Source organism: Lepisosteus platostomus, chromosome 5, assembly GCF_059453375.1.
Source record: "Lepisosteus platostomus isolate fLepPlt1 chromosome 5, fLepPlt1.hap1, whole genome shotgun sequence".
NCBI classification, from domain to species: Eukaryota; Metazoa; Chordata; class Actinopteri; order Semionotiformes; family Lepisosteidae; genus Lepisosteus; species Lepisosteus platostomus.
Genome location: NC_142615.1, coordinates 5,312,227 through 5,327,411, shown reverse-complemented (window position 1 = coordinate 5,327,411; position 15,185 = coordinate 5,312,227). Strand labels below are relative to the sequence as shown.

The 15,185-nt window shown below is 46.4% G+C and overlaps 3 protein-coding genes across 5 annotated transcripts in view; all 3 read right to left on the bottom strand.

The window, feature by feature from the left end:
* The window catches only part of LOC148662626 (uncharacterized), a 783,119-nt gene that overhangs the window by 459,511 nt on the left and 308,423 nt on the right, over nt 1-15,185 (bottom strand). The window lies entirely within an intron of this gene.
* Nucleotides 1-15,185, bottom strand: part of LOC148662637 (uncharacterized) — a 186,980-nt gene that overhangs the window by 153,683 nt on the left and 18,112 nt on the right. The window lies entirely within an intron of this gene.
* On the bottom strand, nt 868-10,805 carry LOC148662639 (uncharacterized). Of its 2 annotated transcripts, XM_088632180.1 has the most exons (3): nt 10,123-10,805; nt 5,012-6,300; nt 868-4,840 (listed from the first exon to the last, which is right to left on the bottom strand). In XM_088632180.1, the coding sequence occupies exons 1-3, from the start codon at nt 10,703-10,705 to the stop codon at nt 2,330-2,332; spliced, it is 4,383 nt and encodes a 1,460-aa protein (XP_088488306.1). In that variant the 5' UTR covers nt 10,706-10,805; the 3' UTR covers nt 868-2,329. The 2 variants fall into 2 exon arrangements, with proteins under 2 accessions (XP_088488306.1, XP_088488307.1); XM_088632181.1 differs by having other exon boundaries at nt 868-6,300; nt 10,123-10,797.

Here is a 15,185-nt window from a genome sequence, read left to right as displayed (position 1 = left end):
ATCCAACAATAAAAACAACAGTCACAAGGAGGGATTTACACGCAGTCTGGGGGTATTTTCCCCTTTTCTATTTTTGCCACTTTATATCGAACCTGTTATAACTCCCAAAAGTGCGCAGTCGCTCGTACTTAATTGAAAATGTACCATTCACCGCTGGTGTAAACAGATGTGTGACGTGTTTGCCCTTGTAAGCACTTGTTTCAAAACTAAGGTCCCCAATACGATAAAAATAGAGAAAGCACAAATGTAATAATATAACAATTACAAAAATCAAACCAAATCATAAATCTATGAACTGGCTACATCACTCTGCTCTCCTCCCCACTGAGAGCTGCTGTGTGGGGAGCGTTCAGGCGCACTATGGCTGCCGTCGCATCATCCAGGTGGGGCTGCACACTGGTGGCGGTAGTGGGATTCCCCATTACCTGTCAAGCGCTTTGAGTGGAGTGTCCAGAAAAGCGCTATATAAGTGTGAGCAATAATTATTATTATTATTATTATTATAAGGTGAAGCGTTTCGGGCGTGACGGGCAGGGAATCTTCCAGCATGACGATACTCCCCACCCCGTCCACCAGTCACGAGCGCTCACCGGAGGCTGGACGAGCCGGAAAACGATCCAAACGCTGTCCGAGTTCGCGTGCAGAACGCTCCACGCAAGACCGTCAAAGAAAAAACCAGTAACGGAAAGAAGAGAGATCCCACCTCAGCCGTTTTGGGTAACGATGCAATATTATAAGATGACGTTATTTCACAACCTCATAGCGATTTTACTGCTCAGTAACACTATATGACCTTGTTATAAAACATGACGGGTTCTGTGTGAATGAAGAAGACGAGAAACAATAAATGAACATACGACACAAACATTTCTTTGACCCATTTTTATTAGGATTAGGAGGCAGGCTATGCACACCTTATCGGCAACATAAAATCATTTCTTGCTTTCAAAACCAAGACACCTTACACTTTCGAGGAAAACTATAAAAACTCTTGCATCAATAATTAATGAGACAAAACTTTGCCCCGCTATCGTCACAATCACTTCAATTTCTATGTACACTTTAACGTGGACCGGGGTACGCAGATTACGGAGTAAAAACAAAAGTTCGGACAACTGAGCGTTATTCACTCCAAAAGAAATTCACCTGTTTGTGCTGTGGCTGTTGTGACGCTGGGAGTCACCTGGTGCACGCTGGAAGACGACGGACAGATAATTCCCCCAATCACATCGCCTGCATCTCTCTAGCCCCTCCCTTATTCTCTCTGCTTTTCGCAGACACGATTTCTCAGTGGGCACGGCTAAGACTCTCGAGTTCCGTAAACGGCCAGCCAGCACACAAATCGCCTTCCTCCTTTCCTCGCGGGACTGAAGCGCCGTGTTCCTGGAGTTACCCCCTTTTCCCTTTCGCCGCGTTTGAGGAAAACAAAAAAAACCGGCATCTTCCTTTGAATTCACCCCAGCGTGACGCACAAACCCCCCCACCAGTGAACAGCTCAAACGTTCTGAAAGGTCAGCCCAGAAAGGGTGGGGGTGTAGGCTTTCGCCGGGCACTGTAGAGAGACACAGCAGCAGAAAAAAGAAATTACATGTTGGGTAGAATCAAACTGGAGCTCTCGCCATGCGCTCGAGATGAGAACTCTCCAAACACCGAAACTGAATCGCTTCCCTACTGGACGGACGCGACGGCGTCTTTTTAAGGTGTTGAGGCATTTAACAGCTCAAAGGACTGGTCTTACCTGAATATACTGGTGTGTTTTTTTGCAGATTCCCAAATCCTTACATCTCTTCTCACACAGAATACAACTGAGCCGTCTCCTGTATGGATGTGACGGCGCTTTTCCATTTGCCCAAGTCACTCAAGCCTTACCCACAGGGAGTATGAATTAAGTTTCTCTCACGCGCGCAAGCACTGGGGCTTTTTCCAGCTGCCCGACGAATTCGATCTCCCCCCCCCACTGATCACTGGCAACTCTACAATATGAAAGCTCCGGTGTCGTTTCAAGATGGCCAAGTCACTAAAACTCTCCCCACGAGGTCTTCCTCCTGCGCGAACTCCTTCGTTGTACCATCTCCCTTCAGGCACTGACTGTCACCAAAGGGTCTCTCTCTCTTGCTGACGTGTGCCGGTCTCTTTTGAAAATTGCCCGCCCGAATCAAATTCTTTCAACGCCGACCGCAGCTCTTTAGCGCGGGCGTTTTGGCGACTTTTTAAGTGGCTCGATGATCTAAAACCCACAGTGGCTACAGAAGTCGTTCCTGTATGAAGGCGCTGGTACTTTTTGTTTTTTTAACAGGATTGATGTACTCTCTTTCTTGGGTGAATCTATCTATCTAATCCGCTTCCCGGATGGACGGTCTCTCTTCTCGTGAACGGACTGGTGTCTACCGAGGTTACTCCTCGCACGAAACCTCTTCCCACGCTGCCTGCGGCCGAACGGTTTCTCTCCTGCGTGAATGAGCTGGTGGGCTTTGAAGCGTGCTGGCTGGGTAAAACGCTGCCCACCCGGACGGCATGTGTCGCCCCTGTGAAGGACCTGGTGCCGTTTCAGCTTCTCTGCTGTACTAAAAGCCTTCTCGCACCGACTGCAACTAAAGCTCTCGCTCGTGTGAATGTGCTTGTGCCTTGTTAAGGAGATTTTGTATCTAAATGCCTTCCCACACTCACTGCAGCTGAAGGGCTTCTCCTCTGTGTGGATCCTCTCGTGGTATTTTAGCTGAACCGAGGTCGTAAAGCTTTTCCCACACTGCCTGCAGCTGAACGGCTTCTCTCCCGAGTGGATGCGCAGGTGAATTTTTAGACTACCTGACCGAGTGAACCGCTTCCCGCACTGAGAGCAGCTGAAAGGCCTCTCCCCCGTGTGGCTGCGCTGATGGCTCTTCAAGTGCTCCGACCGAGTGAAACTCCGCCCGCACTGCCCGCAGCTGAACGGCCTCTCTCCCGTGTGAAGGCGCTGGTGGACTTTCAAGTGCCCCGGCGCCCAGAAGCCCTTCCCACACGCGCTGCAGCTGAATGGTCTCTCCCCGGTGCCCGTGTGCATGCGCAGATGCCTTTTTAAGGTGGATGAGCAGGAGAAACGCTTCCCACACGCGATGCACCCGAACGGTTTCTCTCCCGTGTGAAGCCGCTGGTGTATTCTTAAGCCCCCCGACGTCTTAAACGCCTTACCACACTGGCTACAGACGAATGATCTCTCCCTTCTCGTGTGAAGGCGCTCGTGGCGTCTCAGGTTCTCCAAACAATGAAATGTCTTCCCACACTGGCTACAGATGAACCGTCTCTCTGTTGCGTGACGGAGCTCATGTCTTTTTAAGGTTACTAAAACTTTAAATGACTTCCCGCACTGACTACAGACGAATGGCCTCTCTTCTGTGTGACAACGCTCGTGCTGTTTTAAGCCATTTAAACAACTAAATGACTTCCCACACTGACTACAGTTTAATTCTGCATGACGACGCACGTGAGCTTCTAAGTTTCCTGAGGTCTTAAATGACTTCCCACACTTACTACAGACGAATGGTCTCTCCCCTCCAGGGTGAAGGCACTTGTGGCGTCTCAAGTTTTCTAAACAATGAAACGCCTTCCCACACTGGCTACAAATGAACCGTCTCTCTGTTGCGTGACGGAGCTCATGACTCTTTAAGGTTCCTAAAACTTTAAATGACTTCCCACACTGACCACAGACGAATGGCCTCTCTTCTGTGTGACGACGCTCGTGCATCTTTAAGGCTTTTAAACAATTAAATGACTTTCCACACTGACTACAGTTTAATGGTCCGTCCTCTGCGTGACGACGCTCGTGAGCTTCTAAGTTTCCTGAGGTCTTAAATGACTTCCCACACTGACCACAGACGAATGATCTCTCCCCTCCAGGGTGAAGGTGCTCGTGGCGTTTCAGGTTCTCCAAACAATGAAACGCCTTCCCACACTGGCTGCAGATGAACCGTCTCTCTGTTGCGTGACGGAGCTCATGACTCTTTAAGGCTCCTAAAACTTTAAATGACTTCCCACACTGACCACAGACGAATGGCCTCTCTTCTGTGTGACGACGCTCGTGCATCTTTAAGGCTTTTAAACAATTAAATGACTTCCCACACTGACTACAGTTTAATGGACCGTCCTCTGCGTGACGACGCTCGTGAGCTTCTAAGTTTCCTGAGGTCTTAAATGACTTCCCACACTTACTACAGACGAATGGTCTCTCCCCTCCAGGGTGAAGGCACTTGTGGCGTCTCAAGTTTTCTAAACAATTAAACGCCTTCCCACACTGGCTACAAATGAACCGTCTCTCTGTTGCGTGACGGAGTTCATGTCTTTTTAAGGCTCCTAAAACTTTAAATGACTTCCCACACTGACCACAGACGAATGGCCTCTCTTCTGTGTGACAACGCTCGTGCCTCTTTAAGGCTTTTAAACAATTAAATGACTTTCCACACTGACTACAGTTTAATGGACCGTCCTCTGCGTGACGACGCTCGTGAGCTTCTAAGTTTCCTGAGGTCTTAAATGACTTCCCACACTGACCACAGACGAATGATCTCTCCCCTCCAGGGTGAAGGTGCTCGTGGCGTCTCAGGTTTTCCAAACAATGAAACGCCTTCCCACACTGGCTACAGATGAATCGTCTCTCTGTTGCGTGACGGAGCTCATGACTCTTTAAGGCTCCTAAAACTTTAAATGACTTCCCGCACTGACCACAGACGAATGGCCTCTCTTCTGTGTGACGACGCTCGTGCCTCTTTAAGGGTTTTAAACAATTAAATGACTTTCCACACTGACTACAGTTTAACGGTCCGTCCTCTGCGTGACGACGCTCGTGAGCTTCTAAGTTTCCTGAGGTCTTAAATGACTTCCCACACTGACTACAGACGAATGATCTCTCCCCTCCAGGGTGAAGGTGCTCATGGCGTCTCAGGTTTTCCAAACAATGAAACGCCTTCCCACACTGGTTACAGATGAACCGTCTCTCTGTTGCGTGACGGAGTTCATGTCTTTTTAAGGTTACTAAAACTTTAAATGACTTCCCACACTGACCACAGACGAATGGCCTCTCTTCTGTGTGACAACGCTCGTGCCGTTTTAAGCCATTTAAACAAAGAAATGACTTCCCACACTCACTACAGCCGAACGGTCTCTCTCCCGCGTGAACGCGTTGGTGACTTCTTAACAGGTTCGGCATACTAAAGCTCTTGTCGCACCGACTGCACGTGAACGACTGACCGCTGGTGAACTGTTTCTCTCCCGCGTGCACGAGCTGGTGGGTTTTTAAGTCGCTCGGGCAAATAAAACTGGCCCCGCACTGGCCGCAGACAAATGGTCTCTCTCCGGCGTGAAGGTGCTGGTGTTCTTTTGAATTGTTGGACTGACATAAGCGGGGTATCCGCTGCAATGAATTTTTGTCCACCCCATCTGAGCCAGGCCTCGGATCACTCCTCCGGCTCCTCGGGCCTCGCTGGGGTTTCTCACTCTGCGGACGCTCCCCCTGACGATCCTGCTCTCCCCCCCCAAACGGACCTGCGTTCTCTCCCTCGTGACCCCCAGTGGGAGTCGTTCGGGGTCTCTCATCTGCAGCATTCGAAACGGCCAGTTCATTCCCTTGGGGCACACGAGGAGAGACAGAATCCGGTTCAATAAACCTCTCGGCAATTTCCTTCGCACGCACATTATTAAACTGGCCTGCAGAGTCCCCAGTTATTAAGGGTCCAGGTGTCTCTCTCTCAGGCTCCATGTTCATCGCGAGCACAGTCTGTCTCCGTCTGCTCTCTGTGTGCTGTTCCCCAGGAGTCTCTTTCCCTTGTGCGCCGGTGAGCTCTGTCTGCTGCATCAGACTGGAGCCCCACTCCCCCTCCCCTTTTAGACTCTTCAATGACAGTCTCTCCAATTGAACAGAACAAGGCCTAATTATCATCACGCGCTGTAGGTGCTGCTGTTGCTCCTCCCTGTCCTGACTCTCCTCTGGCTGCTGTGACTCAGTACTGTTCTCTTCACCAGGTACAGCGGTCTGCTGCACTGCAGGGTCAGTCAACTGGGGCTCCTTCTTCAGCTCTCCGAGACTAAAACCGTCCAGTTCATTCAGTTGTTCCTCTCTGTGCCCAAGAACTGACACAGACCCCAGTTCAATAAACCTCTCGGCAATTTCCTTCGGACTCACATTAATAAACTGGCTTGCAAAGTCCCCAGTTATTAGGGGTCCAGGTGTCTCTCTCTCAGGCTCTATGTTCACCGTGGGCACAGTCTGTCTCCGTCGGCTCTCTGTGTGCTGTTCCCCAGGAGTCTCTTTCCCCACTGCAGCAGGGAGCTCTGTGCAAAGAAAAGAGAGTTTATTATAACACCGCAGCTTGTGAACGCGCCTCTTGCAGTTTTACACCCATGCAGAAAATCTAAAGGTCAATTCTGGTGGCTGAATATAAAAAAAGTAGTGTCATGTAAATACACACCTAATGTACACACAGTAGATGATAGTGGTAGATAAATATAAAAAAGGAACACAACCTTTCATAAATATTTTACACTGTAACTGGGTGAATGTGCAGTGGGTTCTGGTATTAATGGGCTTGTTCCAACATTCGAAAGTTTCTATACTGTACTGTACTATAGTTTTAGTGGCGTTTTTAATACCACTGTGTTATTCTCGGATATAATAATAGATACGATTATAATTGTGTGCTTGCTGTGAGGGCCTGTGGTTCAATGACCCCACTGAATAAAGTGTTTTGAATTGAGTTGAAATAAACCAGCTGAACTGGCGCTTACTCCCTCTGTTAACAGTACAGGTAGCCCTCGACTTACAACGGGGGTTAGGCTCCGACGATGTTCCTTAGAATGAAGACGCGTTATCTGTCTGGCAGTTTTTTTAACTATGTGATCCAGATCACAGTATGGCTGCCAGCCAGATCACCCTGCAGCTCCCAGCTGGTAGCCCCCCCACTGGAGCTCAGCAGGTGTGAGCCTGGTCAGTACCTGGAGGGGAGACTCCTGGGAAAAACTAAGGTTGCTGCTGGGAGAGGTGTTAGTGGGGCCAGCAGGGGGCACTCACCCTGCGGCTCATGTGGGTTCTAATGCCCCAGTGTAGTGAGATGTAAAACCGAGGTCCTGACTCTCTGTGGTCATTAAAAATCCCAGGGCGTCTCTCGAAAAGAGTAGGGGTGTAACCCCGGCATCCTGGCCAAATTTCCCCCTTCGGCCTTTATCAATCATGGCCTCCTAACAATCTCACTCTGTGAACTGGCTTCATCCCTCTGCTCTCCTCCCCACTGAGAGCTGGTGTGTGGGGAGCGCTCTGGTGCACTATGGCTGCCGTCGCATCATCCAGGTGGGGGCTGCGCACTGGTGGCGGTAGTGGGATTCCCCCTGACCTGTAAAGCGCTTTGAGTGGAGTGTCCAGAAAAAGCGCTATATAAGTGTAAGCGATTATTATTATTATTATTATTACTGTAAGCTGTCCCAGTGTGTGAGTCACTCTAAGCACTATTGTAAGGCGACGTGCAAAGGGAATAAGCACAGGCTGGGCAAGTTCCAAAGTGATCGAGCACGTTGTGCTCGCCGGCAAAACTCTCTCCCAGTTGGGAACGACTCTTCCTTTCCGATTAAAAGAGCCGGACCCTTGAGCCTGCTTGGCGGACAGCGCCAGAGGGCCGCTTCCCCTCCCCAGGAGTCTCGCTGTCTCGTTCCGCGTCGCGGGGCAAACCCGGACATGTTGTCCATTTTGTGATGGGAAACTGTAACGTGTAAAACCTTCAATTCACCCTTTTTCACTCATCAACCCCCTACTGCTCTTCCTAACCCCGATATTTTAAAATAGGACATACGCTGCCAAGAAAAAAAATCAACCGCAAACCAGAGCGATGCTTTTTTGCTCCCCTCTTTCCTTCATAGTAATATACCATATGACGTCTTTTATATCAGTGCTAGATTATTTTTAGGACCACCTGGAGGCGTTAAACAAGGCTGTGCGAAATATGCAGGAACAACACACCTGCACTTATGTTGCAAAGCACCTTATTCAACTTAACGTTTCTGATATAGCGCTGCAGATGAGGTCAGACCACTTTATTGGCCCTATACAATTTCTCGCATGAGGAATTGGGCTTTTTCGCAGACCCCAGCTTGCTCTCCATGAGACACACAGGCAGGGAGAGAAGCTTGGGGTCAGAGCGCAGGGTCGGCCATTTATACAGCACCCCTGAGGCAGTTGGGGTTAAGGGCAACCTTCCAGGCACAGATCCCTACCCACAGTGCCACCGCTCTGCCCAAGGGAGTGTTTCTGTGCCTGGGCAGTGCATTGTGGGGAGAGAAACTAGGCATGGGGCTCTTATTTTCCCCAATCTCTGTCATCAATACGCATTCCCAACAGTCACCGATGCAGCTTTAGCTCAGGAACTACAACTCCCATGAACCCTGCAGGACAACTTCCTGGGAGGGGTAGGGCAACTTCCTGTAGCGCCTGGTTACTAATGCACTTAACTGTAAGGCACGTTACGGAACGCGACCAATTCATTCAAGGGACTACTCAAAAACTTTGCCCCTCTACCGAGCATATACTTTCTTTTCCTGATATAGGAAACAGAACAAATAAAAGAATTACCATTTAATCACATGCAATACCAAATGCAATCTCTTACCATCTTGAGAGCAAGAGTTCACATGACAGCACATCAAAACCTGATAGTTTCCCCCAAAAAGTGTCTCTTGCGGGACAAATATTCAGGAAGCCGCTACAAATTATCATCAAGTATGTATATCACCATTCTCTCTTGTGTGTTAGACTTTCAGCGAGGAAAAGTATTTTTTTTTTACGATCCAGAACCTTGAATTACAACAGAAAATGGTTTTATATATACTATGTACCAAGATCTCTCAGTAACAAAACAACAATAATGTTATAAGAAGAAAAAGGATACATGCTCTCCTAGCTCTGTGACAACCATATATATAGAACAAAGAATATGCAAAAACTTTGTTTTAATCTGAAACTGGATATACAAAGATTTTAAAGCCACTACGTACAATAGATTTTTATAATTATAATCATTCCCTGATGATAACTTCTCATGAGTATGTATATTATATTGACATTTATATTAGTTATATTCACAAATCACAGCATGTTAAATATTCACTTTAAATTCATGAGCTCTTCAGCCCTGTCTGGCAGTGAGGACGAATCAGATGTTGAACTGAGGAAGGGAGACAGTAGCTTGAGCCCCACCCCCCAGACAGACTGAGAAAGGGTTCACTGTCACACAGATGAGCACTTTTGTAAGACAATGTGAGGCTCTGAACAGCAGCAGCCACAAATCCTGCTCCTGTAAGACATTGTAAGACTGAGAGAGAGAGAGGGGTTCATACAGACACACTGACTGGACACTCCGGTACATTAACACTGCACTGAGAGAGAGGGGTTCATACAGACACACTGACTGGACACTTCAGTACATTAACACTGCACTGAGAGAGAGGGGTTCATACAGACACACTGACTGGACACTCCAGGACATGAACACTGCACTGAGAGAGAGAGGGGTTCATACACACACACTGACTGGACACTCCAGTACATGAACACTACAGAGAGAGAGAGGGGTTCATACAGACACACTGACTGGACACTCCAGTACATGAACACTGCACTGAGAGAGAGAGGATAATACAGACACACTGACTGGACACTCCAGTACATTAACACTGCACTGAGAGAGAGGGGAGGTTAATACAGACACTTTAATGTACAATTGTCACTGCTTTACTGAACAATGCGGTACATTAACACTGCACAGAAGAGATAGTTACCGCTACGTCGATAAATAACCTGCCCACAAACCTATTTCCGAGACTCTTATATCTCCTAAATTGGTTTTCACACAGAGAAAGTGTATCAATCGACGACAAATTAAATCATACTTAGACAAAACCGAGTTTCTGTCCACATTCAAAGAACAGCAACAGCCTTAATGAGAATATAACCGGACCACAACAGCTCCGTCTGCAGCAAACCAACCCTCTGCAACATCACAAACCTCTCCTACCTCGCTCTGCATCTCTCCACTACAGTTTCAACAGTAAGGAAGTTAAAAACATCGTTTTTAAACATAGACATTACTACAGGAAAGTCACTCCACGTACCTGAGAGCTCCGTTTCTTCCTTTACTTCTGCAGTGATTTCACAGGGAGGCGGGTGTCCAACACGATCTGTCTGCCCCCGATCTCCTCCTGCTCCCGGCTCCTTCTCCCACAGATGCAATCTCACCTTCAGGCTCTCGTTTTCCTCCTTCAGCTGCGCCATCTCAGTCCCGAAACTCTCCTCCACACACTGGGTGATTTTAAACACGGCCCGTCTCACCAGCATCTGGGAGACGCTGCGGAGTTTGTCCTGAAACTCGTCCTCCGAGTCGGACGTCCTGTTTCGGAAAACCTCTGAAACTTCGTACACGAAGGATTTGAGCAAAACTTCCATGAAACAGCGAAGCTCGTTTTCCTGCTTCGTCTGCGCGATTTCGGTCCCGAAACCGTGGTCGACCGACGTGATTTTAATCACGACCCGTCTCGCCAGAACCTGGGAGATCCGGCGGAGTTTGTCTTCAATCGGCTTCTCGGAATCATCTGTCCGGTTTCGGAAAACCCCCGAAACTTCGTGCACGATCGATTTAAACACAGTCTCCATGAAAGAGTGCGCCTCGGTTCTCAGATTAAGCAGCTGATTCTCCATCTCTTCAGAATCGATCTGAAAGACACAAACAACTGCAGCGGCTGCAAACACGCGGATTTGAACACACAGGAAGCAAAACGTGGTCAAACCGGAACAACAGAGGACTTCCGGGTTATCAGACGCTCTTCCTTAGTGGCCGTTGCTATAAACCGCAAAAATATGAATCGAATAGTAATAATAATAATAATCTGAAAAAAAAATAGTCCAGAATAGATGTTTACGTTATATTATAGTGCAACGTATACGGCCGACATTACAGTTTTTATGAAATGTATAAAGAATTTACAAATACAACTAGAGGAGCAGAAACAGATACAAGAGAAAAAAAACACAAACAGAAAAAAAAAATAACTGCCAGAGGTTATGAAGTAAATTATTATGTGACCAAATTATATTTTTTACATATATCAAACGTTTTCCTTGCTTTAGCATTTTTTCCATTTTTTTATAGAATTTAAATAATGTTTCAACTCCATCTCAAAAGTACTAAAACGGGTAGTATTATTGGACCATTTTGATTTCTGAATGTGATATTTACCCAGAATGACTAATACATTTACTATAAATAAATGCTCTTTTTTCCGTCTTTTCTCTTACACGGTACAATATCAAAATCCTTAAACCTAGAAAAACACCTTTAAATGCCTACGAACAAAACTCTGCAAGTCCATCCAAAACAACTTCACAAACACACACCTTACAACTAAATGTACCAAAGACTCCCTTTCAGCCCGACAAAAAAACACACACAATTCATTCTGCTCATGCTTACATTTAGAGAGTACTAATTTAACTGGATAAAACCAATGAACAATTTTAAACCATAGATCTTTAACTTTATTTGTAATGCAATATCCAGCAGGAGTTGTCCAAACTCATTTCCAATTTGTATTTTCAAACCGTGCATTCCAAAAACATCAACTTGACGTGCACTCAGCACTCATTTGGTTTTTACAAAACAAATCTCTTTTCCTTTTACACCATAACCAGCTCTAAGAAGAGATAAATTATTGCGTTTTCCCAAGAACCAGAACTACAACAATCCTTAAAACATGACTACAACATTCCAAACCAACACTCAATAAACACTAGCATAGGCTGCTATAACAAATCTAATCAAACGTAACAATCATTAACTGAGCAGTCACTGGGAGTGAATCTCCTTCCCGTCTACAAAAGCCCTCTCTCCCACAAAGTCGGCTTTCCTCCCCTCTCTTCTTGGGGCCACAGTTGGTTCCTGTATCAGTGAGGAGGAGAGCAGAATAATAAAACCAATTCAGAGAGGGGATTATTAGGAGGCCATGATTGGTAAGGGCCAATGGGAAATTTGTCCGGGTTACACCCCTTCTCTTTTCGAGAAACGCCCTGGGATTTTTAATAACCACAGAGAGTCAGGACCTCGGTTTTACGTCTCATCCGAAGGACGGCGCTTGTTTACAGTTCAGTGTCCCCCGTCACTATACTGGGGCATTAGGACCCACACGGACCGCAGGGTGAGCGCCCCCTGCTGGCCCCACTAACACCTCTCCCAGCAGCAACCTTAGTTTTTCCCAGGAGGTCTCCCCTCCAGGTACTGACCAGACTCACACCTGCTGAGCTTCAGTGGGGGGGGCTCCCAGCTGTGAGTTGCAGGGCGATAGGGCTGCTGGTGTGAGGAACCTCTCCAACGAGATGGTAAAGGCAGTAAGTTTTATCCGGCAAATTCACACAGGGAAGCCCGTTTTTCTCTCTCTACAAAGCACTTCTTTGTAATTGACCACTGTAACAGAGGAGCCTGTCACGAGGTCCAGATAGTCCGGAAAACACAACATTCAGACCACCTTCTGTTGAGGGGTTTGCTAGATAAGTTCTTGAGGGTGCACACTCCGGGCTTGACTAGTAACTGCTGTGACTTAATTTCATATACATTCACGGACATAAACATACCTAATTCCATACACATTCAAATACTTAAACAAAGGTATGAGTGAGTACTGTGGTGTGAATGGAGAGCGCTCTCCAGGTGGATGTTACTCACTGTTTGTTTGGTGTCGGTACTTCTGGGGTGGAGTCAGCCTACGGTGGCCTCAGGAGGCCAAACCTAACCCCACTTCTCAAGGGTTATCTAAGGACACGGGGGAAAAAAACATTTTGAAGTAGAGAAATTGTTTGTTCCAGAGGTGGAGGGGCTTACAAGCTATTTAAGCTGGCTCCTCAGCCTAAGGGGTTGTTGGTGGCTAGTATGTTATGTAGTGTCATTGAAAACAGAGAGAGAGAGAGCATGTAGATAATGAGGATTTACCTTTATTTGAATAATTCGTTTTGTTTCTTTTTTGGGGTTTTGTTTTCCAGTGTGGGGGACTGGGAGCACTGTAAATAGATTGTTTTGCTTGGGTGCTTTTGCAGCGGAGCCAGTCTGAGATAAAACAGACCTACTTTGGCCTTGCAACTCACAACTGGCAGCCCACTGAAGCTAAGCAGGTGTGCTAAGCTACGCCCGGTCAGAAACTTTATGATTCAAAAGCAAATATCCCCCCCACCAAAAAAAAAGAAGCTTAAAACTGAGACAGGAAAGAAAAATACTGGAATAACAGAGTCTGCATTAAGATGTGAGATCAAGCCTGGTAAAAACACCACTGAGCTGTTGGAAGACAGAGAAAGTGAGAAGTGGGAAAAGTTTAATAAAAAAGGTGGGGTTCTGGACCCCCAAAACAAAGAAGATAGCATGCCCGAAACTCCATCATCTGAAAGCCACATCATTCTACAAGAAGAACACAAAACACCAAGAGAGACAAACCTGGCGACATAGCTGGTCTCTAAAATTCCCTGCCAATCCCGATACAACAAGACTACTTCCCCGACGAGCTGGAAGTGCTCATTGAAAGCAGCAGGATCCCTTAACCTCAAACCACGGAGAGTTTATAGCACACGGACAGACCAGTGCAGAGCACTAGAGACACCTCGATATTCAATTTATTCTGTACCTCAAACCACTGGGAGTTTATAGCACTCGGACAGACCAGTGCAGAGCACTGGAGACACCTTGATATTCAATCTATGCTGTACCTCAAACCACTGGGAGTTTATAGCACTCGGACAGACCAGTGCAGAGCACTAGAGACACCCCGATATTCAATTTATCCTGTACCTCAAACCACGGAGAGTTTATAACACTTGGACAGACCAGTACAGAGCACTAGAGACACCCCGATATTCAATTTATCCTGTACCTCAAACCACGGAGAGTTTATAGCACACGGACAGACCAGTACAGAGCACTGGAGACACCCCGATATTCAATTTATCCTGTACCTCAAACCACAGGGAGTTTATAGCACTCGGACAGACCAGTGCAGAGCACTAGAGACACCCCAATATTAAATTTATCCTGTACCTCAAACCACGGAGAGTTTACAGCACTCAGACAGACCAGAGCACTGGAGACACCTTGATATTCAATCTATGCTGTACCTCAAACCACGGAGAGTTTATAACACTTGGACAGACCAGTACAGAGCACTAGAGACACCCCGATATTCAATTTATCCTGTACCTCAAACCACGGAGAGTTTATAGCACACGGACAGACCAGTACAGAGCACTGGAGACATCCCAATATTCAATTTATCCTGAACCTCAAACCACTGGGAGTTTATAGCACTCGGACAGATCAGTGCAGAGCACTAGAGACATCCCAATATTCAATTTATCCTGTACCTCAAACCACGGAGAGTTTATAGCACTCAGACAGACCGGTGCAGAGCACTGGAGACACCTTGATATTTAATTTATCCTGTACCTCAAACCACTGGGAGTTTATAGCACTCGGACAGACCAGTGCAGAGCACTGGAGACACCCTGATATTCAATTTATCCTGAACCTCAAACCACTGAGAGTTTATAGCACGGAGACAGACCTGTACAGATTACTAGAGACACCTCGATATTCAATTTATCCTGTACCTCAAACCACTGGGAGTTTATAGCACTCGGACAGACCAGTGCAGAGCACTAGAGACACCCTGATATTCAATTTATCCTGTACCTCAAACCACTGAGAGTTTATAGCACCGAGACAGACCAGTACAGAGCACCGGAGACACCGGAGACACCTTGATATTCAATTTATCCTGTACCTCAATGGATGGACTTGCAGAGTTTTGTTCGTAGGCATTTAAATGTGGTTTTTTAGGTTTAAGGATTTTGATATTGTACTGTGAGAGAGGAAATTTGGAAAAAAAGAGCATTTATTTATAGTAATAATTAAGAGTAATAATACTCTCTTTTTTAGTACTTTTGAGATAGAGTTCTATTCTATTTAAGTAAATTAAAAAATGCTGAAGCAAGTAAAACATTGGATATACAAATATATATATACAAAAAAAACATGTAATGTCAGCCGTATACGTTACACTATAATATAACGCAAACATCTATTCTGGACTATTTTTTTTTCCAGATTATTATTATTCTTCGAATAATATTTTTGTGGTTTAAAGCA

Excerpts from the sequence above, each read along its gene's own strand:
- LOC148662639 (XM_088632181.1), bottom strand. The coding sequence starts at position 10,705 with ATGGAGAATCAGCTGCTTAATCTGAGAACCGAGGCGCACTCTTTCATG. Across the intron at positions 6,301-10,122 it reads GGAAGAAACGGAGCTCTCAG|AGCTCCCTGCTGCAGTGGGG; the intron begins GTACGTGGAGTG and ends TTCTTTGCACAG.